The sequence below is a fragment of the Rattus norvegicus genome, chromosome 14, assembly GCF_021556685.1.
Source record: "Rattus norvegicus strain SHRSP/BbbUtx chromosome 14, alternate assembly SHRSP_T2T, whole genome shotgun sequence".
NCBI classification, from domain to species: domain Eukaryota; kingdom Metazoa; phylum Chordata; class Mammalia; order Rodentia; family Muridae; genus Rattus; species Rattus norvegicus.
Window position 1 is genome coordinate 82,213,413 of NC_141547.1, and position 27,623 is coordinate 82,241,035.

Below are 27,623 nucleotides of genomic sequence, written 5' to 3' on the forward strand. Positions count from 1 at the left end.
CCTGGATGACTTCATCCCAAATAAATGAAGGTCAGAGAGCAAGTGAGCTGTGGGACCACACACTGTTAGCCTATGATATAGCTCATGCCTATTTATAAATGATGGGGTTCTTGTTTCCCACCATTTCCTGCCATACTGTTTTAAATTTATCTTGGCTGTATGAAGAGGAGAAAAATAAGTGTTCAGTCCTTAAATACACACGTCATGATGCCTATAAAATATAAGGGGGCAGAGGATGCAATGTGGCGACAATGAGGTTCATGGCAATTGAGTGACCCACACAGCAGCCATGAGAAGCAATGGTCTGGTGCAGGTGTGGCAGGCTGTCCTCGCACAGGAATCTCTCCCATTCTCCTTTGCTGTGTGAACACCAAGACACCTTAGAGACAAAGCCAATTTCAGCTGCCCCTCAAATTTAGATTCAGTCCAATTTTATCTGCTCAGAGGTAAACAGAAGGCCAGCCTGAGCCTTCTGCCAACAGGATGGGCATGCACAGGCAGGAGTTTGGACTAACCTGAGGGTAGAAGGCAGATGATGCTGTGCGTGGGCTGCGGACAAACTCCATAAAGAAGGCCCCGTCCTGAAGTCAGAGGAGGAGGAAGCAACAGCAGCAGCAGCAGGTGCAAGGGAGCCAAGAAATGGATTGTGTATGAGAACAGGAGAGGGGGATGAAAAACAAGTAAATAAATAAATGAAAACAAGGAGGGAAGAAGAAAAATTAGGACGTGGGGGGATAGGGTGGGGCTGGAACAGGGAGCAGGACTGACCCAGAAAGACAATATCCAAATGCAAAGCACAAGCAAGAAACCACACCTCAGTCAGCAAAATACCATCCACGTGGGCAAAGGCACACGAGCTGGAAGCTACAGCCAAGCTCCTTGTGTACCTACGGATTGAATGCTTCTGACTTCCTTCAGATCAGTGCAAGGAAGAGGGACAGCCCCAAAGCAGTGTAGGGAACAGAGACATCTTGCCCTTCTGCCTGGGTAACAGCCCTCTAGGAGAGACACTGGAACCTAATATGTCTTCTGCCTGTTAGTTACTGAATGTGGTGGCAAAGAATCAATCAAGAGAAAAGCCCTGCGTAATCTGTGCGTGTGGGGGGTTAAAGGCGGCAGTACCTGCTCCTCTACTGCCTGAGTAACGAGTCAAAGTCAGCACTAATGCTCCGGCTTCCTGAAGCAGTCGCCCCTCTCTACTTAGGGCTGGGTTTAAATGCTGAGGCATTTGAAAAGTAAAAGGACAAAGAGGAGTCTCAATGATCTTCTGGTCCTTCAAGCCTTTGCCTTGCAGGAATGACTGTCATCAGTGCAGGAGTGGCAACTGACCAAGGTTGCTACTCTCCTTCAGTTCTAGTAAAATAATGGAGACATTTGATGTTCCTTTTTTTTTTTTTTTTTTTTTTTTGGTTCTTTTTTTCGGAGCTGGGAACCGAACCCAGGGCCTTGCACTTGCTAGGCAAGCGCTCTACCACTGAGCTAAATCCCCAACCCCTGTGTTCCTTTCTTTTATCATCACGCCAGCATCTCCTAACAGCCACTGCAGACTTCAGAAGCACACCGTGCAAAGGCATGGCTGAAAATGTAGATGTATCATAGACACCGGAAGAGGTGCTTTCCAGGCATGCTTGCAGGGCTTCTCGTGGGATTTTTGCGTCTGGTTCTCTAATCTTGGAAGACACACCCCAGCACCATGGCTTCCAGAGGTCAGATGAGGAAAGTGAGCATCCTGAGGAGCAGCCCAGTTTGTGATCTCGAGTGCACTTCAACCTTCCTACAGTCTCTTTACTTTCCCACCTTACCTTAGGCTCCATCTCCAACGCTGAGAAATGACATATGTATAGAGGTCAGAAAAGGCCTGGGAGGCATGAGCCATCCCTGAATATAACACCTGAGGCACTGATGATACTAAGACCTATGCCACAGAAACGAGACCAAGGGGTTTTTTTGGTCTTGTTTTGTTTTGGGCCAAAAGAAAGTTCCTTTGTACATAGACTCTCTTTGGGATCTAAAGATATTCCTTTGAGCAGGGTTAGTAAACCACCACTTAAAGAGTAGATCTGGGGGCTGGAGAGGTGGCTCAGTGGTTAAGAGCACTGACTGCTCTTCCAGAGGTCCTGAGTTCAAATCCCAGCAACCACATGGTGGCTCATGACCACCTGTAATGAGATCTGATACCCTCTTCTGGTGTGTCTGAGGACAGCTACAGTATATGTATATAAAGTTAATAAATAAATCTTTAAAAAAAAAAAAGAGTAGATCTGATCACTCACCTGGTCTTCACAGGCTATGAGCAAAGAATAGCCTTTATGATTTGAGATGGTTATTGAAGTACTTATTCAGTACCTTTATTTTGCCATGAAGCCTTAAATCCACACAGAGTTGCTGATCTCTGTTCCACAGCCTCCAAGCTGCCTACAGTTTTGGTTGATACTTCTCTCATATTTTAATCCCTAGAGTATAATTCTAGTAATTTATATGAAGGTAATTAATCAGATCTATAGCCAAATAACTGCCTTAAAGAAGTTCATTAGCACCATTTAGAATTTTACATACCATAGATTAAATTCTATACAATTGGTAAATCTGCCCTTACCCCAGATCCTCTCTATAGTTCTGACTATCCTGGAACTCACTCTGTAGACCAGGCTATCCTCCAACTCACAGAGACCTGCCTGCCTCTGCTCCCTGGGTGCTGGGATTAAGGGCATGCCCTACCACACCCAGCTAAAATTTACCTCCAAGATGAGATTTAAACAAGCTTTAAACAAGCTTTCTGTGTGTATGTAGTTTGGGAACCAAACCCAAGGTCTTGAGTATGTAAACTGAATGCTCTACCTCTAAGCTCTAGCACAAGTTACTTTCGACATATATCTCAGGGACTGAGAGTTTAGTTCAGTTGTAGACTAGTTGCCTAGCGTGTAAAAGGCTTTGGTTGAATACCTAAAACTTAAAAGGAAAAAAAAAACCTTAAAAAATGACATGGAAAACTTTTATGATATGAGTAAAATTAATAAATATTAAGTTAGTAAAAGCTAGATAAGAGACCACAGAATCAGCTCACCCTCCACACAAAATAATGCGTCTGAACTTCCTAGAAGACACAAAAGTCAGACCTAGGGTTGTCTGCCATTCTGTTGCACTTGCTAGGCCTAACAAAGGCCTAGAGTCTCAAAGTTTTGTTTGCGTTTTTCTTTCCAAGTATTTCTCAGGAGTCTTCAACCAAACCAACAAGGAATAGGAATTGTGTGATCAAAACAGAACAGGCTTGTGCGGACTGTGCTTCAGGGATTTCCAGTGCCCTCCAGTAGAGTGAATGGGGACACTGGAGAAAAACTACACGGCAAACGGCAAAGCTCACGTCAGATCTCAGTCTGTGTGATTCGCATACTGCGCCTGAGTAGAAATCCACTCTGCCAGAACGAGAAGGTTCTGTGATGAAGGGTAACAGAACCTAAAGAGGGTTTGAGGGAGAGTTTATCTCCAGCATCAGCACAGTTGATCCTGCACTCATGGCCCTGGAGAGCACGCCGCATCAGTCCCCAGCTGGTGAGCCACCCTTACCTTGCGTGGGCTGTCCACATAGGTGGGAGTCATGGCAACACTGCTGTTCTCAGCTGGCTGAGTAGAGCTTTTCCCATGCACACTTGTCTGCTGTTCTCCTAGGCTCCTGGAGGAAGTAAAATATATGACTACAGTTTGCTGAGAGATCAGAAGAATCCAAATTAGTCTACAGGAGGACAGCACTGCTATTTCCACCTTTGAAACAAGCTTCTTTCTGCCTTGCTTTTCCTTCAGGCCCTACCTGGAACGCTTAACACCATTAACTGCTCCCCATGCCCAAGACAGGTTTCTCTGCCCAGGCAATTAAATTGTCATAAACAACCTGCACAGTATATGATAAAATGGTCCAGTTAAAGAACTTTCTAGGACTGGTGAGATGGCTCAATGGGTAAAGGTGCTTGCCACCAAGTCTACCAGCCTGAGTTGGATCACTGAACCACACGGTGGAAGAAAAGAACTAACTTCTTTAAGTTGTCCTCTGACCTCCCACACGTGCTGTACCACGTATGCTTTCCCTTCCCAATAAATGTAATAGAAAATAAAAAGCATTCCAAGAAGCAGGGTGTGGTGTCGCATACTTTCAATCCCAGGTGGATCTCTGTGAGCTTGAGGATGGCTTGGTCTACATAGAGTTTCAGAACAGCCAGAGCTGTATAATAGAGACCCTGTCTCAAAAAGACCAAAAATAAGAAGTGTATATATACATACATACATACATACATACATACATACATACGGCATAAATGAGGGGAGGAAGCAGAATAGGACAAGGGGAAGACACGAAGTACAGGGAGTGGGATTATGGGCAAGGCATGATACATGTATGAATACTTAATAACAAAACCCATGTTGTTTAAAACCTTTTTTATACTAAAATTTTAGTTTTAGAAAATCATTTGAGTGTAGAGAGATGGCTCAGTGATTAAGGCAAAAGCTATTCTTCAGGAAGACCTAGGTTTAATTTCCAGCACCCACATGGTGGTTTAACTTCAGTTTCAGAGGATCTAATACTTTTTTCAGGCCTCCTCGAACATCAGACATGAATGTGGTAACCCAGACATACATGTAGATAAAACACCCATACACATTAAAGACAGGCTGACTAAGATGATCGCTTGAGACTAGAAGTTTCAGGACAGTCTAGGTAACAGAGCAAGACCTCACTCATCCAACAAGACATTCTAAAATCAGCACTGCAGTAACATGCAATATCTACTAACTAGAGGGCTACGTGTTAGTTCTGTATACTTTTAAGGGATTTATGTTAATTTTTCTGACATAATTGTATTCCCTCCTTCCCCAAGTCATAAAGTAAGAGAAATATGACTTTCTTATGATATCTCATCTTATCTCAGTTCTAATGTAGATTAATGCATAGCTACATGTTTGGTTTCCAATTTTTTCCCAACTAAAATTAATCAAATGCAGTATATAATGAGTAATGTAAAGATGGTTTAAAGTATATGGGAGATTTAAAAAAAGAAAGAAAGAAACCTGATCATGGTAGCACAAAGCTATAATCCCAGCACTGGGGGGCTGAGCCAGGAGGATCACGAGTTCAAGCCCAGCCTAAGATACATATCAAAAACAAAAAGCAAGAGCTAAAGATACAGTTCAGTAGTAAAAGTCTTGCTGAGCACGGGCAAGGCCGTGTACTTAATCCCCAATACCTTGATCCCCTGAAAATTCACTGTAAGCTCCTGTATGGTGTTTACAGATCTCATTCTATTATTTGGTAAATTTGAAAAGACTCATGCAGTTTTACCACTGCTGTAATATGAAGAGAATCTCCTCCAGTTATCTGTGAGGTGACTCACATCCCCATGTGGATACACTAACTCCCAGAAGACTGGGTCCTCTGCAAGAGCAGCCAGTGCTCTTAACTACCGAGCCATCTCTCCAGCCCCTTCATCTTTTTTGAGACAGGGTTTCATGCAGCTCAGGCTAGCCTCCAACTTTCTATGTAGCTAAGGATGATCCAGAGTTCCTAAGTGTCCTGCTTTTACCTCTCTAGTATGGGAATGATAGGCATGTGTTACCATGACTGGGTTGTTGTTTTTTAAATCCTCCATATACTTTAAACTACTTTATATTACTTATGATAACCAATATAATATAAATACCATATCACACAGCACCGTTCAGGGGATCAGAAAAAAGTCTATGCATTTAGTACAGACTTTGTGTAAAAGAAAAGAATTCTACATTTATTTACTGGGGTGTGGTGTAGCACATGCCACAAAACCCGTGTTCGAAGTTGGAGAACAATCTACAGGGGTTGGCTCTGTCCTCCTCCCAGGTTGATTCTGGGGGATGCAGAGGACCCATTGGACTGCTGCGATGAGTACTGCACAGCCGAATTCTTAGCCTATCCTTTTCCGCAGACGGGCACATTATATAAGTGGCAGGGACAGCACCAACTGCAGAGCGTGCTGGCCTAAGCTCATGCCCCTCCCCTGAACAGCCACAGTCAAGGAAAGCTGTGTTGTCAACATCTGCGTTACCGCTGAAAGCTGCACCCTCTAGTTCCAGTGCCCACGTAAGTACCACTGAGGCTGTCACTGGGTATGTGACTGTACAGTGCCCAAATCTGTTTCTTTCCACTCCTTCCCAGAGGTGTTAAACCTAAGAATTCTCCTTAATAAATAGCTTACATCATATTTTGGTCTGTTTCCCCGGCAACCTAATCTGTAGCATTTTTCATTCTGACTCTACGTGGGTGGGTGGGGTGGGTGGGGGTGGGGTGGGTGGATGAAGAGATCAAGCCCATGTTCTCATGTCCACCACGGCAAGTGCTCTACCACTTTTGCTACCTGGCTGTGAGATAATCAAATATAAATAAAAGGTAAAATACATAAAAGGAGAGGATAATTTATAGGCAACCCTGCATGTTCAGCCATTAAAATTACATACTCGAAAATTGTTTCCTCTATTTCCCTGTCTACTCATGCTAATTACCTAGAAACAAATCATTCACATGTCATTTTAGCTGTACCACAGCAATATCTCTAAAAGAAAATAACCTTTAAAGAAACGTAACCACAACCAAATATTTGCCCAACTATCTCAAAAATGTTAGTGTGTCCAAAACAAGAGTCTGTGAAGGCCCGTGTCTGCAGTTGAAAAATCTCTTCCATCTCTTTGAAGGTGAACGCCTCACTCCTACCCTTGCAGCTTACCCCATGATGTATACAGTCCAGATGTGCTGAGTCCTTTATTGTTCACGCTTTCTTCCTTGGACTTCCTGAGGACTATGAGCTAGACCTAAAAGTTTAGTTAGATTTAGGTTCAACTGGGGGGCAAGGATTCTTCCTCTGTGAGCTGTGTACTGATGAGTCCCCAGTTCCTTTAATTCTTTAGTGAATATTCTACATTGATACAGTGATATTCTAGCATTCTGTTATTTATTAGCAAGAATATTTTAGAAAGAAAAAAAATCTGCAACTACTTGGTTATTCTGAGGTACACTTTATAGGAGAAGCAGAAGACACACTTGCTTCTCATCTTTGTCCGCCAATATCAAACTGTATTTCTCTATCACACTACAATATATTCTTCACTCAGTTTTCTTCCCAGTTACATCCGCAAGCACACACTATGACTTTCTTTGGCATGTATTGATGGCTGCAACAATGGGCTATGACTGGGACAGCAATGGCAGCCTCAGATGCCTCATATGCACATAACCACCCGCATTGAGTGAACTGGTTTCTAGGTGCTAACCCCACACCAGGAAGGCATTCATACCTGGGTGAGACTGTTCCTGTCCAATAGTTCAGAACCTGCTACAGTGAATACACGTAGATGTGAGAACATGTACAGGGCACAGTGTATTCTGAGGAAGGAGGGAAAGCAGCCAGTCCTACACAAAGCCTGCACCATGTGATTGGCAGGAGGAAGTCAGTTTATACTAAACACAAGATACAAGGAAGCAAACATCTTTTACTTATAGGTGGGTGGGGCACTATCACACTGTTAAACTATTTTTAGCATGAAGCCATTCTGCATAGAATGAGAATGTCTGTCTACATTGGGATATCCTCATCCCATAAAAGCAGAAAAGGTTTCAGGCCACTATCTGCTGCCCAGGCTAACCCACTGCTGTTAGTCAGCATGGAGCTGACTCTCAACAAGAGTCTGATGAAGGGAATGTGCATATGGATAAAGGCCGGCAGGGAACCGGAGGAGACAGTTATAGTAAGTCAGCAAGACTATAAAAAGAAAGCCCTTTCTCATGTTCCTGTAATGCTGGCCTTCACAACAAATACAACTGAATCTGCTTACTATAGTAGAAGAGAGAGAAAAGCAAACAAGCTTTAATCCCAGCTCTCAGGAGTCAGAGGCAAGATCTCTGTGAGTTCAAGGCCAGCCTGATCTACAGAGTGAGTTCTAGGACAGCCAGGGCTACACAAAGAAACCCTGTCTTGAAAAACCAAAAAAGAAAAAAAAAAGCACTGTGTAGTTAATCTACCTTCAGTCTCCCCAAAACCAAGCACATCAGCCAGGAGCAGTCATCTGGGGCAAGGAAGTGCCTCAAATCTCTGACCTGGCTCTTGTCATGGGTTAGCTGAAAGCCTCATCATCCACCCCAGGGAATGCTAAAAGCACAAGATGGCTTGCTTTTCCCAGTCTGAGCAGAAAGAGGCTCATTGGTGCATACTAAATAGTGACTCACCGACAAATTAAATTAAGATATTTTTTACCTCCATTTTCACACCACTCCCAGAAACATGTTTCTCGTTCTTCTCTGAAGTCAGGGAGAACCTGCTGGCAGAATCCGGAGGCCTTTCCTGGTCTTCCCAACAAGAGCCCAGCGCTCTCAGGAGGACTCATCTTGCCACTTTCCCATCTGCAGGCTTACAGGTATTCTGTTTTTGTTTGCACCTCTCTATCTATAGACCTTTCCTTGCAACCAAACCCTACCTCCTGGCACCCACCCACCAACCATTCTAGGCGTGGGACTCATCCCTGAAAACACACCGTGCAGGCTAGAGCCATCTCAGAGGGAACGCCCACTGAGGAAATGCCTCTGGACACTTAGGCTGAAGGCGAGCCTATAGTGCATGTTCTTAATCAGTGATTTTGGGACAGGCCCAGTTCACTATGAGTGGTGCCATCCCTAGGCTGGTGGTTCTGGGCTCTATAAGAAATAAGGCTGAAAATACAGAGGCGAATGCCAGCAGCAAACCACTGAACTGAGAATAGGTCCCCTATTGAAGGAATCAGAGAAAGAACTGGAAGAGCTTGAAGGGGCTCGAGACCCCATATGTACAACAATGCCAAGCAACCAGAGCTTCCAGGGACTAAGCCACTACCTAAAGACTATACATGGACTGACCCTGGACTCTGACCTCATAGGTAGCAATGAATATCCTAGTAAGAGCACCAGTGGAAAGGGAAGCCCTGGGTCCTGCTAAGACTGAACCCCCAGTGAACTAGTCTATGGGGGGAGGGCGGTAATGGGGGGAGGGTTGGGAGGGGAACACCCATAAGGAAGGGGAGGGGGGAGGGGGATGTTTGCCCGGAAACCGGGAAAGGGAATAACACTCGAAATGTATATAAGAAATACTCAAGTTAATAAAAAAAAAAAAAAGAAATAAGGCTGAGCAAGCCATGAGACGCAAGGCAGTAGGCAGCACCCCTCCCTGACCTCTGCAGCAGTTCTAGTCCTGCTGGGGTGGCTGTCCTGACTTCCATCAATGATGAACAGTGATGTGGAAGCATAAGTCAAAGAAATCTCCCCAAGATGCTTTTGGTCACAGTGTTTAAATCACAGCAATAAGATCCCTAACTAAGAGACATATTTTTGCCAAAGACACTGAAAACATATTTTATAATATTAAGGAATTATAATTTTATAATAAATTAGGATATTATATTAACTTTTTTCAAGTCACATTTTTTAACTGGGAGCACACCTGCCACAGTACAAGTGTTGAAGTCAGAGGACAACTTTCATGGGTCAATTCTCAATGCCACAATGTGGGTCCCAGGAATAAAACCCACGCCATAAGTCTTGGTGGCAAATACTTTGACCTGCTGAATCATCTTGCCATCCTGGTTTGGTATTTTTTTTAAAAGAAAACAAATTTATTACAGATAAGAGTGTAATTGAGATAAGAGTGGGATTGAGAAATAAAAGGGAATATAAAAATATAAAGATCCACGGGCTATAAATCAAACAGGAGTGGCCAAGGGCAGATGACCACTGCAACGGGTAACTAGAGAGGGACTTACCATTCGACTCAGTCCACATTTTTCCATCTGTTTCAAACTTTTCATTATAACAAAACCAAATGTGCTAAGTGAATCCTCCCGCTACGAGACCATGGAAGGGAGGCCTGCTATTCGACTCTCCACACTGTCTCCAGATGAATTTTCCATACCTCAAGCCCTCTTGCCCAATCACCTCTACTTTCTGAAGCCAATGTGTGAGAGTTCTTACTAGATGCAACATGGAACCATACAATAGGGTAGACAGGGCCTCCCCGAACCCCACCGCATAACATCTGTACAAGGAGCCCCCATCATCCCACCTTCTATAACTTCATAAACTACATATCTACAATGAAACCAGCAGACTGAAATCCTCCATCCTCAGTAGAAAACTGTCAGGTAATCTGACTGATGTAGGTCCAAGAAGCAGGCAAGCAGACAAGGGAAGCAAATCTACCTTGGGGGATGAGAGTGGACAGGACTCATCTGCACATACATAGTAATGCTTCCTCTTTTTGCTGGGTTCCACCTTCCCCCAGAAACTCTTTGCATACTGCACGGCCATCTTATATCCCAGTTCCTGTGGTACTCTCCATGTCCTCCTCACAAAGCCAGGTGTCATTCAAATGATGTACTGTCAACTGCAGCATTTGCTATTTATAATGGGGCCACGTAATCAAGTGCATGACTGAAGGTGCAAGACGAGTCACCTCAGGGAGAGGGCTGTGTACAGTGACACAGACATGTAGCTCTGTCATGTGGGAGGTAGAGGCACAAAGATCAGGAGTTCAAAGTCATCCCTGGCTACATAGGCTGGAGAGATGGCTCAGTGGTTGTAAGAGCACACTGTTCTTACAGAAGACCCCAGTTCAGTTCCAAGCACCCACGTGAGGCAGCTCACCCGTACCTCCATCTCCCAGGAGATATGATGTCTCTGGCATCCCAGAGACTCAGGAGGCTGAGGCAGGAAGATCACTTGAGTTTGAGCACATCTTGGACAACATAGCAAGATCCCATTCCCTAATTAAGACAAGCATGGTGGTCCATACCTACTAATCCCAGCTCCCAGGAGGCTAAGGAAGGCATACCACGAGGTTGAGATGATAGAAAACTACAACAAAGATTTTAAGCTAACCTAGGCTACATTGCCAGACTTATCTTAAAACAAATACAAAAATGAAAATAATAACAAGATTAACCATAGACAGGGCTGGGAGACGGCTCGGTAGTTAAGAGCATATGTTTCACTTACAGATGACCCTGGTTAAGTTACCATCCTCCTTAAGTCCGTCTTCTGGCTCTGCAGGCATCAGGTACCCACATGGTGCACAGACATATGTGGGCACCATTGATTAAAACAGAGAGTGCTTGCCGAACAAGCACAGAGATGAGTTTAGATCCCCAGCATCTACTTAAAGGCCAGTTATAGGCAGGTGTGCCTGTAACCTCAGGCCTGTGGAACAGGGGGAGACAGAGTCTGAGAGCCTGATGGCCAGCTGGCCCAGCCAATAGGCTAAGCTCTAGCTTTAGTGAGAGACCTTGTGAGGAAACAAGGTAGAGAGTGACAGAGAAGGACAGGCAGCGTCCTCCTTCGGCCTCTATAACATGTGTGTGGGAATGGGCGACATACAGAGATGCATACATGATACCCATACAAACTTTAAGAAAAAACTAAAGAAAATGTTCTGTGGCTCAAATCTTGTGTCTGTAGTTTGAATAAAAAGCCAGACTTCAAGTGTTTAACTGCAGGCCTGTTTTGTATTTGACACTCCACAGGTATTAGCTTCACTTTCTGGCCATGTAAATGTCTTCCTTTAAAAAAAACAAACTTAGCTTTATTTCATGTAAATGCCTGTTGCTTACATGTAAGTCTGTACACCATGTATGTACCGTGTCCACAGAGGTCACAGAAGGTGGTAGAACCCTTAGAGCTGCAGTTGCAAACATGTGGGTGCCAGCATGGGTGCTGGGAACTAAAGTTAGGCAGTTACTCCTCTTAGCTGCTGAGATACCTCTCTAGCCCCGTACCTCTGAACTACATATGGAAATTATACTTCACCTTGGTCAGACAACTGAGGCCCTGAGATGCCTTAAAGCCTACTGGGTCCCTGGAGAGAGGTCCCTTTGTAACCAGGTACTTACTTCTGACTAGCCTCCATCTCCAGCAGGGCAGACAGAGCTGAGGTTCCTTTCTTCCCGACTGGGGGGCCCGTTGACTCGAGAGAGTGTGCGGAGATGGGCCCGGTCATCTGCAAGCCTTTCATGGCAGTCCCTTTCTAAAGCATGGAGGAGGAGACGGTTCGTTAGCCCAGGGGGCTCTGAGACTTCCCTGCTTCTCGGTTCACACTGTTGCTTCTTTGGACCCAGCAGAGGGACACAGCAGAGGAACACAGCTAACCCAGCAGAGGGACACAGCTAACCCAGCAGAGGAACACAGCTAACCCAGCAGAGGAACACAGCTAACCCAGCAGAGGAACACAGCTAACCCAGCAGAGGGACACAGCAGAGGAACCCAGCTAACCCAGCAGAGGGACACAGCCTCTGTGTTCAGTGGACATAGAAGGAGCGAAGGCTCAGAGAGGTTGATGTAACCAAGTAACTGCAAATCGCACTGGAACTGGAATGCAAAGTAACGTTGGCTCTTCTCACACAAATATTCTAAATGTTTCCATGCACAACTGATCTTGTGTATAGATAGATGGTAGCTGATATGGGAAACGGAGCCTGAGGTTAAAAATAGGGTTGATGAAGGACCACTATCACAGGATTAGAATTAATGAACTACTAATATACAAACTAGAATGAACCCCAAAGCAGAAAGCTATTAAAAGAAGCAAGCCCCAAATGGCTTTATATTGTATGATATCGTTTTAAAAACATTGGAAAGACTAGTGGTTGCTAGGAGATAGAGATCGGAAGGCTGTAACTGCAAAGGGCAGCATGAATCGGTTTTGTTTGTCCTTTGAGTTGGGGGATCAGAGTCAGTTTGTCAAATGTCAGGCAGGTGGTCTACCTCTGAGGAACCATTTGTTTATTTATTTTTTTAAATATTTATTTATTTATGTATTTTATGTATATGAGTACGCTGTAGCTGTCTTCAGACACAACAAAGGGGGCATCAGATCTCATTGCAGATGGTTGTGAGCCACCATGTGGTTGCTGGGATTTGAACTCAGGACCTCTGGAAGAGCAGTCAGGGTTCTTAACCACTGAGCCATCTCTCCAGCCCAGAACCATTTAACCATTTATTTTGATTGTGGTGTTTGGTAACATGAATTCCTGTATTTTGTACACACACACACACACACACACACACACACACACACACACACACACACGAGTCGATTGTACTATATGTTAATTTAAGAAAAAAATGCTCAATTGTGTATCTGCCTGTGGTTGTTGCCTGGGTGGCTTCAGGTCTATCCTGTAGCCTTCATAAGCCTCAGTTTCTCCACAGAGTGGCAGTGTATGACTGAAAGGAAAGTGACGGACACTTTCTAAAAGGAAGGTCAGCTGCTGTTAACCTCTCAAGAGCTTTTACTCTGTAATTCAGTACTTCAGTGCCTGATCCGGGGTCCCACTTGGGGATTACACAATGGCTGCTCTGTCCTCAGCTAGAAGGGGCAGCTAGTCATAGAGCAAGGTCCAGTCACTGTTGGCACCAATGTCCTCTCTTTCATCCTACAACAACAGGTGGGAACATCCTGACTGGAATTTCAGGCACATGTTGGGTAGTCATGTGGCTGATCCCACATGGTAGTCACATGAGCTAAGTCATCTGGCTGATGAGAGAACAGGGGAATGGACTGCACCAGGCTGGCTGCGGGAGCCAGGAGCTCAAGAAACAAACCTTACCCGAATCATGCGGTCTGACCGGTGGCGCCTGCGGATGCGGTTCAAGCCCTCTACAAAGCGAATAAAGCCATCTAGAAGCTGCCACTCATCTTCATCTGCACGGGGTTTGTCCCCGTAGATGTCACAGTGCACTTCCCCTTCTGTGATGCGCTTGGTGGCAGTGACACAGGCTGGCAGTAGTAGAAATCGGGTTCTCCAGAACTTCAGAGACTCGATTAAGCTATAGTGGAGGTGGCAGAGTGGTGGTAAGAAAGGCCTCCCAGGGTGCTCTCTGTAGTCCTGCTTTGCTGCCCCAAGACACTACACACAAAATCACAAGGAAGACCACAAGGTGGCTTCCCTTTAACCCCAGAGCCGTGAGACGCCCCTGTGCCCCCACCCCCAGTGAAGCAGCTGCCCGCTCTCAATTGCAAAGCAGATAGAAAAGATTATATATGAGACATTATATAACATTACATATGAGACAACCACAGCCACAAGGCTACCAGACAATGAGGGAATGCTAAAAGCACAGGGTAATATGAATCTTTATGTTTGCTAAAAATGTTAGCTCTGCACACAAGCACACGTGAGCACACACACAAAGACTAATTTACATAAGACAATGCTGAATCATGGCTGTAGCTAGGTGGCCTCAGGCACATCCTACAATCTCTATGGGCCTCAGTTCCTCTACTGAGTTCATATTCTATGTGACACTTGCACCAAAAGCCACATTGTAACTGAGTTTCTCCTTCCAACTGCAATAAAATATACACGATAAAATATATCACTTTAGCCCATTTTAACTGTGTTTGCCAGTGGCATTGAGTAGACTCACACTGCTATGTAACTGTCACTGTTAATTAGCCACACAGAGCTTAACACATGCAGGTATGTTCTGTTCTTCCCATTTTAGGGAAATCAAAACAGACATCAGACAAAAGGACAAAGGTGTTAAAAGATGCACATATCCAAAGCAGCGGGGATGGGAAGGTGAAGCCGCTCTCTAACCTGAAATCTTCGGAGCCGGCAGAACAAATGTACTGATCTAAGTAATTCCACTTGTATTCCTCTAGCCGTTCATGGCAGAATTCCACCCAACAGGAGACAAACTCTGAGTCAGAGTGGGAAGGGCAGAGGCTGTAGGTGTAATGGATCTGGGCAGATTCATAAGGGTACCTGAAAAGACAAAGGCATGCCTGGATACTTAAAAGCCATCCAAGCACTCCGCTGCCACTGCCCACGACCACCGCCACCATGACCACCGCCACCACGACCACCGCCACCCTTCTCTGTCTCACTGTACTGGTACTATCCTGTACAAGAACTTTACTTAGTACTGTCCTGGGCTCAGTCCCCCAATACAGAAATCAGTCCATCCTAGAAGACTGATGAACGTTTCTCAGCTCTTCTTAAACTTATCATTCTTTTCTTTGACTTTAATATGCTTGATGTGATCATGCTATACTTTATAAACTGAATCAGTTGCCTTTTGGAAGTAGTAAACTATAAACTTAAAGTTATTTTAAGGCAAAGCCAAAATTCTAAGGGACTTATTCTATTTCCTATCCACATCTTGTCTAATACACATAATTTAGTATATAGACAAAATTCAAGATGGTAACCGAGGACAGTAAACGTCCAAGGACTCACTTGGGAAGGTAACGAGTCACTGTGATCATCTTGTCCTTAAGTGTCACCTTATGGAAGGTTCTGCCCATACTCAGCCAATACTGGCCCTCCTCTTCAGGGCGGTTTCGGGACACAAGGCCTGGTAGAGAAAATGATTGCTTTTATCCACAAAGATACAAATAAAGAGAAACAAAAGAAGAAACAAATGTTTTGAGAGGCAACTCACAGAAGCTTCATTCTTGGTTAAAAAATAAAATTCCAGAAACTGTCAGATAATTCCGTCATTAAACCACCTAATAGCGAATCAGAGAAGAAAGTGCTAAAAGCACTCAGATGCCCACTCCAACCCTAATGCAGTCCTCTGGAGTGAACGTTAATAGGTTTGGGGAAACTGTGGGATTGAACGAAGCTCCATCCACCCCAGCACATCTAGGTCCTCACCTCCTGGCCTGCGCTCCAACTCCTCCCCATGGCTCCTCCCAGCTTCGGTCTGAAAGGAGCACTTACTTATTTATGCAATTTTTGCCCCACACATCTGCTTGGATACTGCTTCTGCATTCTATTCCTGAACCACTAACTGAAATATTATGGATTAAAAAAAAGGTCCACACTTATTTACTTTTTGTGTATTCGTGCAGGAGTTTAAGAACATATGTCAACTATAGCATGCACATGTGGAAGTCAGAAGACAGTTTGTCCTGTATGTGGGTTCTGGGGATCAAACTCATTCAGGTCATCAAGCATAGCATAAGTGCCCTTACTGGCTGAGCCGTCTCTCCAGCCCATCTTATGGGTAAATTAATATCACCATCAAAGGCAACTTCCTGGAGAAAGCTGTCAGACACCGCCAGCCTTGTGAGTATCTTATATGTAGTTCCTTAGGTGTGTGTCTCTCCAAATAAAAACTCTCAAGAGGTTTACGGACTCAGGCACCGTAGTGCATATCCATAGCTTCAGCAACCCAGGACACTAAGACAGGCAGATTGCTTGAGTCTTGAAGTTAGAGGCAAAACTGGGCAACACAGTGAATCCTTGCCTCAAGAACAAATTAAACTTAAATTTAAAATAAAGTTCCAAGAGGCCAAATCTAAATATAGTTTATTTTTATATTAGCTCCTTTTAAAAAGGCCTTGCCCAGAGTAGGTTTAACTGAATTAAACACAGCAGAGTCAGGAATGACAAGGAATCAGAAAAATATGACAAGTGTTCAAAAGAATAAAACTGTGCTATAAAGAACAAGCAAGCCGGTGCTGGTACCCGCCTTTAATCCCAGCACTCAGGGGCGGAGGCAGCAGGTCTCTGAGTGTGAGGCTGGCCTGGTCTACAGAGTGAGGTCCAGGACAGATGGTACTATAGAGAAACCCTGTCTCAAACAAACAATAACGAACAAGCAAGCAAGCAAAGAGCAGCAGCCCAGCCCAGGCAAGATCCTCACGACCTGCAAACAAAGTGTGCTGCTCTCTCTTGTTCAGCTCAGAGAAACGGTCACAAGGGGCAGGCTACTTGAAGTGCTCGGGAGAATAAAGGGCAGCAGAGTCTGAGAGGATCTGACTGTGATTGTTTCAAATCTCCGTAAGTCCTGCTTTCTGCAGCTAAAGAGGACCCCATGAGCACCCTTCATTTCTGCTACCAACAACCTGCTGGCTGTCAGGAAGAGCATCCAGCTCAGCTCCCCAGCACCTCATCCTCACCAGGAGACCCCAGTAAGCAAACAGGAATTCGTAGTTCAGTTAATGTGTGCCTCCCGGGGTGTACAGAAACCCCAAGATTCAGCTGGAACAGGTCCTTTGCGATCAATAAACCCGGAACAGGGAGCAGCATGACTTGGCTGTGAAAGCAACTTTCCAAGTAACGATAGTAACAGGATCCCCGTAATTTATATTATCAGGGAAATAAGAGCTCTCCTCTGACAGCTAGCCATGAAGAATAAGGGCCACGAATCAGTCAGGACCAGACTAGATGCTAGAATTACAGATTCCTAAGGGACGTTAACTATCAACTCAAGGTAGGCAGACTAGATGACATCTAAAAGTAAATTAATTACTGCTCCTTGGGTTAAAAAGTTAAACTCTTCCCGAGGCCCTGTGTGAACTAACATGTCTAGCCACAACTCCAGGGCACTCTAACACTAGCTTTCTTTCATTTTTTTAAAATTTTATTTATTTTTTTCTGGTTTTGTGTTTTTTATTGGGGTTTATCATGGGCAGGAGGAGCTGCCACTATAAGGTGCCCTCCCACCAAGCAGGTCCACTCTAATCCTCCTCCCGTGCCTTCTGGGACTTTTTCTTTTTCTTTGTGCTGCTCTCTGTACAGCTAGCAGCAGCCTCAGGCGCCTCAGAAAATTCCCTTTCCTTCTTAGGGGTAATTTTTTTTTAAACAGTAGCTTTCTTTTTGGTATGCAAAAATTATCACAATGTTTCTTGCTACAAGGCTGTCCTGCACACACACAAACTGACTCTTCTCCTGCATGCTCGTCCCTTCAACTTCCCCATCTCTCCTGATGACTTACAGAAGTCATTATTTCAGGTTTAAGTTCAAACACCACCTCATCCCCAAGCCTCCAAACCACACCAAACTCCAAGCTAAAGAGGTCTCACGGGACTTGAACTGACTTTTCCCTCCCAGTCTTTATCACAGCAGACGCATTTCTCTTTATTGAGCTATAAATTTCCCTGCCTAGCAGTGTCAAAAACATTGTCGAATGAATAAGTGAATGAGTGACCACATATATTATTTACTGTTCATTACATTCCAGGCACTGTCATCTCCACTGTGGAAGTAAAGGGGATGAATCCAAAATGGTCTCCGTTAAAGTGCGTTGGTGGTACAGTGGTGACCATAGCAACCTCCCAAAATGGTCGTGGCACCCCGAAAGGGTCACACAGATGAAGCCAGGTGTGACAGAAAACACCTGAACCCCAATAGTTGGGAGGTGAAGCAGGAAGATCAAGAGTTTAAGACCGGCCTGGACTATAAAAGACCCTGCCTTAAAAACAAACAAACAAACAAACAAACAACAAACAAACAAAGAACAAAACCAGGAGGCTGTACAATGTGAGGAGAAGGCAGCAAGTCACAAACGTCAAAGGTGACTTCTAAGAGAATATCAGAGGCCCACAGCTTCATCTACGAGGCCTGGACTGGCTGCCAACTAAGTCCACACACCAGATCCAGACTTCTTTAATTTGCTGGCCAGAGGAGCTTTACTAGAACCAACAATGATCTGAAGTTTTACACTGGCCAAATAGGGAAGTGGAGGCTTCATTGGGAACAACGAAGAAGCCAGAGACCAAGACAGTCACTGGCTATTTCAGGACATGATTATTGCTTTCCAACTCCAGGCATCCACACTTGATTCCTCCTGTTACACTTATTTGAGACGAGTTCTCCACAGCTTGTCTCTTCCTCAGTTAGGGTCACCTGCTAGTCACTAGTGGGTGGCTCATGCTTGAATCGGGTCACTGAGCTTCAGTAATTAAGAAGAAAGATGAACACAGACTAGGGGGAAAAGAACAAATGTATAAATGAGTAGAGAACTTGTTTCCTGTGCGTGAGGTCCAGGAAAAAAAACAAAGACACAATAAAAAGCGCAGTGGTCGGAGAGACGCTCAGTAGTGAGGACCACATACTCCTAGTCCAGAAGTCCTGAGCTTGGTCCCAGCACTCACGCTAGACCTCTCACAACCGCTTGAATAACTCCAGCTCTGGGGGATTTATACGCCCCTCGCTGGCCATTGTGGACTGTGTTGCTCCACAAATAAATTAAAAAACAAACAAACAGTAAACTTAGATTTAGGCACCATCTGAGAACCTGTTGTGTAACAGGTAGGTGTAACACTAGAAACCCACTTCCAGTTTTAAAACGTTCACTATATACTTGATAACTAAGGATCAACTTGGCCTTCTACTATTCCTAGTTGTCTAAACCAAACTATATCATACCTAAAATTAATCATATCCCCTTTTTGAAAAGAAAATTATAGGGCCAGGCATAGGGGTGCATACCTTAAATGCCAGCACTTCAAAGGAAGAAACAACTAGCCCTTTGGGTTTGAGGTGAGCCTGCATGGTTTATACAGTGAGTTATAGTCCGGCCAGAGTCTACAACAGGCTGGACGGTAAAACCCTGTCTCAGAAAACAGAAAAAGGAAGTGATGAAGGAATAGAGGGAGGGGGAAGGGAAATGGAGAAGAAGAGAGGGAGGGAGATTAAGAAGAATAAGGTTGACCACCTTTAATCACGGTACTTGGAAGGCAAAAATAGGCGGAACCCTGTAAATGTGAAAAAATCCTGGTCTAGAGTCCAGGGCTACACAGAGAAATCCTGTCTCAAAAAGATGAAATATTTATGTTATTTTTATTTGTATCCGTGTTTGCCTGAATGTATTGATGGGTCAACCTAATTCCATCTTAAGGATGGAAGCCATTCTGTAAAGGTCAGAACATGTTCATTTCTGTTTGCTGCAAAATTCAAGTTGACAGTGCTTTAACCAGCTCTGGGATGCGACATGCTCCGCACCCTATGAAGTTTGACTCACACCTTGAATGTACCCTGATAAGATAAGATGTAAGATGTTCTTCCAAATAGTTTTGAAATGTTTAGCCAAGTTCCTACATAACCAAAACTCCTTTGGAAATCCCTCAACCCTTGAAAACCCCCTATTCTTATAGTGGTTTTGGGTTTGGTTTTGGTTTTGGGGATTTTTTTGGCTATATAAACCCCACCTCCTCCTATGTTTGATGTTATTTTTCCAAAATCCTGCTTTAGGGAGATAGCCCAGTCTGACAGAAAATAAAGTTTACTTAATTTGAACAAAGAATTTGGGTATTGGTTTTACTTTCCTACAGTGGGATTGACAGTATGTGTAGTACTGGGAATAAGCCACCATGTGAGAGCTTGGAATCAGAGACCAGGGCTCTCTGCAAAGTAGCCAGTGCCCTTACCCTTCTCTCAAGCTCCTAGAGTGGGTCTTGTGTTTTTGTTTTCAAATAGGGTATTACTTTGTAGTGGAGGCTGACCTTTATCTCACCATGTCTGGGCCACCAAACCTGATTGAAGTGGTTTTCTTTACCATTGTTATTTCTTTGTGTTTGAGTGCTAGTGATGGAACCCAGGGCCTAATGCATGCTGGACAAGTATGCTACCACGGAGCTGTACCACCCTCAAAAGGGCTCAAGTGCCAGTGGGTTTTCATGTCAACCTGACACAAGCTATAGTCATCAGACAGAAGGGAGTTTCAGTGAGAAAATGTCTTCATAAGATCTGGCTTACGCAAGCCTATCAAGCAGTTTCTTACTTAGTGATTGGTGGGGGAGGGCCAGCCCACTGTGGGTATGCTATCCCTAGGATGGTGATCTTGGGTTCTACAAGAACAGGCTGAGCAGGCCATTGGGAGCAAGCCAGTAAGCAGTACCCTCCATGGCCTCTGCATCAGCTCCTGCCTTCAAGTTCCTTTTGCCCTGTGTGAGTTCTTGTTCTGACATCCTTCAGTGATAAACAGTGATATGTTTAAGCCAAATAAACCCTTTCCTCCCCAACTTGCTTTGGTCATAGTGTTTCATCTCATCAGCTAATACAATCACTACACAAAAGAAAAGCTACTCTCAGGATTCAGTAGACAGGAAGAAATGTAATTTTAAGAAGGATCACTTACCTCTGCTATAGAGTGGGCTACTGCTCAGCGGGGGTGGGACTGTAGTGCTGGGCTTCTGGGTCTTTGGCTGTACTATGATTTGGTAACCCTGCATGAGACGCTGGCAGATGAACTCTTCAAACACTTGCTGGGCTGTCATTTGAACGCCCTCCTCGTCCCTCCTGGAAAAGAAATGAGTGAGCATGTGGGCACCCCTGACCTCGGGCAGTGACACCAGCAGTCACTGCGCCCCCCTCTCTTCTTTCACCCCAGATTATCACTCTACAGCAGCTCATAAGACCCATAATCTGCACACCAGCTTTAGGAGAAATGTTCAGTTCAACCAGGTAGACAAAGAAGACAGAAGAGGAATGACCTTAGAAAAGATAATGAGATGCGGTGTGCCCAAAGCAACTGCATGAGCAAATATGTGATCCAGGAAGACAAACTGTTTATGTCAACAAAACTTGAGAGAAACTAATAGTTCTTGCATCATCTAATTTCCCAAATACTAAAGGAGGACATGAAAGGCTTAAAAAGTTCCGTTTTCTTTTTATGCATGTGTTCCGATATACCCATGACCCTCACAAACAAAGCTGACTGCTTTTGTTTCGGGCACTGACCTGTCCATGTCTGCTTCTGGGAGGAGATCATAGCAGCCCTCTGTGTAGTCATTCTGCAGGCCCTGACGGTCCGGGAAGTAGTCAGTGGTGAGGGGAAGGCATGCAGGAGTAGTAAGAGACTTCCAATCCACTCCAACTGTGCAACAGAAGCCTGGCACTACAGGGGGAGCAGACAGTGTCAGAACTGCCTCGCACAACGGGGAAAAGGTATATGTGGTCACCATGGCAGGTTTGGGATATGGAAGGAAGGGAGGGTGGGGATGAAGTTCATGGTAAAAGGTGATAGAAATTGCCGGGATAGAAAGGGGAGCAGAGGGAAGGGATGGGGGAGGGAGAAAGAGAGAGAAACAGAGTTTGTTAGATAACGCAAAACATGCTTATCCAATCCCATCATGCAAATGGGTTCACAGCCGCTATTTTTCATTTTCTGCTGATCATGAGTACAGCTGAAATGCCAGTGAGGTTACTGCAGGGCAGGCAGGGTTATACATCAAAGCAAATTAACATTCTGAGGGCAGAAGAGAGGCTCAGGGCAGAGCCTCTCCTTCCGAGGACTGCAGAGTGCCTGGGTAGGAAAGGAAGAAAGCTCAGCCTAATTGGGAGCAGAATAGCGAATAGCAGCAGAGACGGGCACTCTCACAATCACAATAGCTTCAGAAGGACAGGAGGGGGCCAAAGGAGGGTGTCGGACAGCTACCAGGCTGGGGCTTTGGAGACATGAGTGTGACATCTGCTCCCTAGATAGAACAGGTCCTCCACACTGGTAGCTAATTCCTGACATCTGGATCACACCAGTCTGTTACAGAGGGATGTGCTGGACCCTGAGACATGCTGAGGAGCAATGCTGGGCTCTACTTACAAGACGCCAGTAAGACACTCTACTGTGAAAACCAGAAATGCTACAGATATGGCCAAGTCTGGCCTGGGGGCAAGCCCCTGAGTTAGAGCACAAAGGCCGCACTGTGTGGTTTGCTCCACTAGACGCATGCACTTGGGGCTTGGTCTCAAAGTGGAAATATGAGAAATATGGACGCTGCCACAGTGAAACCTGAAGCAGCTCTGGTAGTCCTTGCCTAATCTGTGCTCTAGCTTCCATTTTCTGCACGTGATCTCCCTGAGTCTTTCTAATCATGATGCCATCCACCACCATGGGATGCCAGAGCCAGCACCACAATAATCTCCCTCCCTCCTCCTCCCTCCTCTCTCACAGAGGCTTGCTATATATCCCAGGTTGGCCCTGAACTTGTCCTGGAGCTTCTAGAAGGCTAGGCTACAATGTGCACTACACACTTGGCTTTAAAACACTTTTTTTTAAAATGTCACTATTTTTTTAATTAATTTATTTATTATATATGAGTACACTGTAGCTGTCTTCAGACACACCAGAAGAGGGCATCAAATATCACAGATGGTTGTGAGCCACCATGTGGTTGCTGGGACTTGAACCCAGGACCTCTGTAAGAACAGTCAGTGCTCTTAACCGCTGAGCCATCTCTCTAGCCCTTTTACAAATGTTTTTTTTTTTGTTTGTTTGTTTGGTTTTTTTTTTTGTTTGTTTGTTTGTTTTCTGGAGCTGAGGACCGAACCCAGGGCCTTGCGCTTGCTAAGCAAGCGCTCTACCACTGAGCTAAATCCCCAACCCCTTTAAAACACTTTTTAATAAATGTTTCCCCCTCAAGTGTTTCATTTAAATGATAAAAAGAGTCAGGTAGCTATCTCTCTAAATAAAACTGACTCAATCTTTAAGATCTTTTAAGTGAAGACATTTTTTAAATCTATAAAAGTAAACAGACCAGGGCAACAACAACCGCTCCACACCTTTGATTACTGTGTGGGATAGTTACACACTGTGTATGATAAATGCATGTGCATGAGCAGTAACAAGCTTACAACACAGTGCATCTCCCGGGGCTTTGTCAGCCTCAATCACTCCCACACGGATGAAAAGGTATTGTATGCTAAGTACAAGGACAGAATGCCTCATGCCCTGGGGAAGACCATAACTGGACATAACTCCCTCTCTATGCAGGGCTCACAGAGTCATTAATACCTCAGAATTCAAAATACATCACCCAACACCAGAAATTGCACGCCAACTTCCCCACATGACAAATAAGAAACTGTGCTTAGCCCTACTTCCTGGGTAAAACCAGAAGAGCCCTAATCAAGCCACAGTGAGGAGGTGGAAAGCCAGCTACATCTTTATGCTGCCTTAGACAGGCAGCACTCACTACCTTTCTGACTCTCATAGCACTGATTTCTGCTGGGCATGATAGCATACGCCTGTAGTCCCTGCACTGGGAGAGCAGAGATAGGATGGATACTACAAGTTTACAACCAGCTTGGGCTATATTGAGAAACCCTAGCTTAAAAACCAAAACGAACAAACCTGGAAACTATCCAAATGGTCACTAATAAAAATAATTAAATCGTATGTTTGATTGTATGATTAAAAATAACCACATTTTCTGGGTTTTGGTTTTTTTTTGTTTGTTTGTTTCGTTTTGAGACAGTGTCTCACTATGTAGCCCTGGCTGGCCTAGAACTCCTAATTATATGAGACTTCCAAAGTGCTGGGATTAAAGTCCTGTGTTACCACACTCAGCTTAACAAAATTAAAGCAAACAAACAAAGGGCGGGGGCAGATAGAGAGTTGGCGGTTAAGAACACTTGTTCTTGCAAAGGACCAGGGTTTGATTCTCAGCACCTGCGTGGAGGCTCGCCACGTCCTCAAGCATGAGGCATGCATGTGGTACCCAGACATATGTGCAGACAAAACACTCATCCAAACAAAATAATAAAAAACAAATTTTAAAAAAGAAAGAAAGAGGGCTGGAGAGAAGGCTCAGCAGTTAACAGTATGACTGCTCTTCCAGAGGTCCTGAGTTCAATTCCCAGCAACCACATGGTGGCTCACAACCATCTGGAATGGGATCCGATGCCCTCTTCTGGTGTGTCTGAAGACAGCTACAGTGTATTTATATATAATAAATGAATAAATCTTTAAAAAAAAAAAAGAAAGGAAAGAAAGAGAACAAAACTTTAGGGTTTAGCACAATGGCCACTGAGGCTGATAATCTGTTTGATCCCTGGGTCCATCCAGCAGGAGGAGAGAGCCAAGTCCATGAGATGTCCTCTAGCCTCCATGCGCATGTGCTATGGCAGATGTGTGCCAGCACACAAATATGTAAAATCAATATTTCTGATCGAAAAATGAGTAATAGGAACATGAAATGTTGTAAAAGGATTAAGTTAATTAATCATCAATGGAGATGAAAAGACTCAGAGCTACACATCATAGCCACACAGAATAAAGTGTGTGCAGTGGTAGAATGGATTCCCTGCACACAAACATTGACTAGCCAAATATTTTCAACTATAAGTGTGTCTGAAGGACCCTAATAACAGCCCATTGTTTCTTTCTGATTTTTTTAGAGACAATACTAGGTCTAAGAGCTAAGATTGGCTTCTGCCTGCAAGAGGGTCTTCGTGAGAAGTCTACTCTTTCCCGCATGTCATGAATCACGCACTCTGGAGCAGGTCATTCAACCACACTTCTCTCTTTTGGCATCAGAGAGACTCAAGAGTCCCTCACATATCAGCTTCCTATCACATAGTACGTGGCTTTCTAGATGCTGTCTTCCCACAGAGCTTGCTCATGCCCTCACTGCCCCACAGTGCCCACTGCCTGCCTTCTCACCATCCAGTGGCCCCTCTTACTTGGGTCTGGAGAGGTAGAAACACCATCCTCTAGAGAGTCCTTATTCTGGTTCCTAGGATTCATACCTAGAGAAAGAAAAAGCGACTTGTCTGAATCAAAGTTACTCTACAAAAAAGTTCTTATAATTGTGGCTGAAAACACTCAAAAATAAAGATAAAAATACAAACACAAACAAAAGTGCCAATTCTGAACTGGGTATTTCAAACAGCCCAAAAGAATCAACCAGAGAAAAATATGAACAATCTAAAATTTGGGAATGAACCAGAACTTCAAAGTTATCAATACCATTCTTTTTGTCCAATAAGCTCTTTTTTGCTACTTATTTTGAGAAAATTGACACATTTAAAGTCATTTCAACCAATTAATTTTTAGCAAACCTAAAATAACCTAACTACATTTTGTACACTTGTTTAACCTTAACTTCTAAAACTCTTTTTTCTAAATCATAGCTTTTAAGAATATAACAAACATAAAAATTTACTACACTTAACAGACTAATGAAGATTCTACCTAAATACAATTAGTCTGAAAAAGATTTAAAAATAAAACTTGAATATGAAATGACAGAGCTAATTTAAAAAACACACACAGGCTGGAGAGATGGCTCAGTGGTTAAGAGCACTGACTGCTCTTCCAGAGGTCCTGAGTTCAAATCCCAGCAACCACATGGTGACTCACAACCATCTGTAATAGGATCCGATGCCCTCTTCTGGTGTGTCTGAAGACAATGACAGTGTACTTACATACATGAAATAAATAAATCTTTAAAACACACACACACAACCAAATGTCACTTAGAAAACATAACTATTTAATAAAAAAAAGTGAACTATAAAGAGGAATTGGAAAGGGCCTCAAATATAACCAACATTAACTGTCTCCATACAGAAAGTTTAAAGGAGGAGGTAAGTGAAGACAGAACTTTGGCTGTGGTGTTTGAAATTATTTGTTTTCATGTGTATGAGGACCTGCTCATACATAGGTGTATCTTGTGTGTGCCTGATGCACGTGGAGGCTAGAAGAGGGCATCAGGTCCTCAGACATCTGTCAGCTGCCATGTGGGAACAAGGAACGGAACCTCGGCAAGAGCACCACAGACTTGTAACCGCTGAGCCCCTCTCCAGTCCCAGGACTTGTGCCTCTTACTCCATACACTCCTGTGCCACTTGAATCTCTCTCAATTATAACAAATATTTATAAATTCCTTAAGAGTCTTTAGAAAAAAATAAGCAATGACATAGGAGAAAGCACTTGGAAAGTCACATAATCTGGAAAAAAGACTTGCGTCTGGAATATTGAGATCTCTCTTGAGTGTTGACTCAAGAGGAAGAAAGCTACCAACCCAATAAAGAGGTAACAAAATATTTGAATGGGCCCTGTGACACCATATGCAGAAGGCAAACGAACACATAAAAATAGATTCCACACCAGTATCCACTCAGGAAACAGCAAATTAGTGACAAGCCCCTGTACCTGGTGCTTGTTATTCCAGGGCAGGGCCTCTTGTGCCCACACTGGCCTCGCACTTGCCTGAACAGAGGATGGTCTGAACTTTCAATCTCCTTCCTCTCTCCCGGGCCTGAGCACAGTTTGTTTGTTTGTTTGTTTACTTATTCAAGTATACAAACGTTTTGCCTAGATGAATGTTTGTGCGCCATATTCGTGCCTGGTGCCCACAGAAGTCAGAAGAGAGCATCAGACACCCTGGAACTTGAGTTACAGATGGTTGTGAACCACCATGTGCATTGGGAAACCCCTATGTTCTATAAAAGCAACAGGCGCTCCTAACTGTTGAGCCAACTCTGTGACTCCCTAAGCCCAGTGTGTCTGTCTCTGTCTCTATCTCTGTCTCTCTCCCTCCCTTTCTTTGTTCCTTTTCCTCCTGCTTGCATTTTTTCCCCCCTTACTGAAAATAAAAGCCAGGGAGCTGGAGAGATGGCTCAGAGGCTTACAACACTGACTGCTCTTCCAGAGATCCTGAGTTCATTTCCCAGCAACCACTTGGTGGCTCACAACCATCTGCAATGGGATCTGATGCCCTCTTCTGAAGACAGCTACAGTAAATTCATAGATATATATTAAACACACACACACACACACACACACACACACACACACACACACACACACACACACACAGGAGGAAAGAAAGAAGGGAAGAAAAGAAAAGGCCAGGTATGGTGGCACATGCCTTTAATCCTAGCACTCAGCAGACAGAGGCAGGTGGATTTCTGAGTTCAAGGCCAGCCTGGTCCACAGAGTGAGTTCTGGGTCAACCAGGGCTACAGAGAAACCCTGCCTCAAAACAAAGAAAACACTTTTCTCACATAATATATCTTCATTGTCTTCCCTTCCTCTACTTCCTTCTGGTTCCTTCCCTCCTCCCCTCCCGTCC

General features: G+C 44.2%; 1 protein-coding gene and 1 long non-coding RNA gene across 52 annotated transcripts in view; one reads left to right on the forward strand and one right to left on the reverse strand.

The window, feature by feature from the left end:
- The window catches only part of Depdc5 (DEP domain containing 5, GATOR1 subcomplex subunit), a 130,124-nt gene that overhangs the window by 35,577 nt on the left and 66,924 nt on the right, over positions 1-27,623 (reverse strand). For 16 of the 51 annotated variants that reach the window (XM_087583260.1, XM_087583275.1, XM_087583254.1 and 13 more), the window contains 8 exons: positions 25,228-25,293; positions 21,508-21,691; positions 20,906-21,066; positions 15,274-15,391; positions 14,632-14,799; positions 13,639-13,858; positions 11,923-12,056; positions 3,565-3,670 (listed from right to left, as the gene is read on the reverse strand). In XM_087583260.1, coding sequence (XP_087439386.1) covers positions 3,565-3,670; positions 11,923-12,056; positions 13,639-13,858; positions 14,632-14,799; positions 15,274-15,391; positions 20,906-21,066; positions 21,508-21,691; positions 25,228-25,293 — 1,157 coding nt within the window. 51 annotated transcript variants of the gene reach the window in all.
- LOC148001420 (uncharacterized) lies at positions 5,882-15,421 on the forward strand. The gene is made up of 3 exons (XR_015637516.1): positions 5,882-6,103; positions 8,318-8,427; positions 13,477-15,421. It is a non-coding gene; the product is annotated as an uncharacterized LOC148001420 (long non-coding RNA).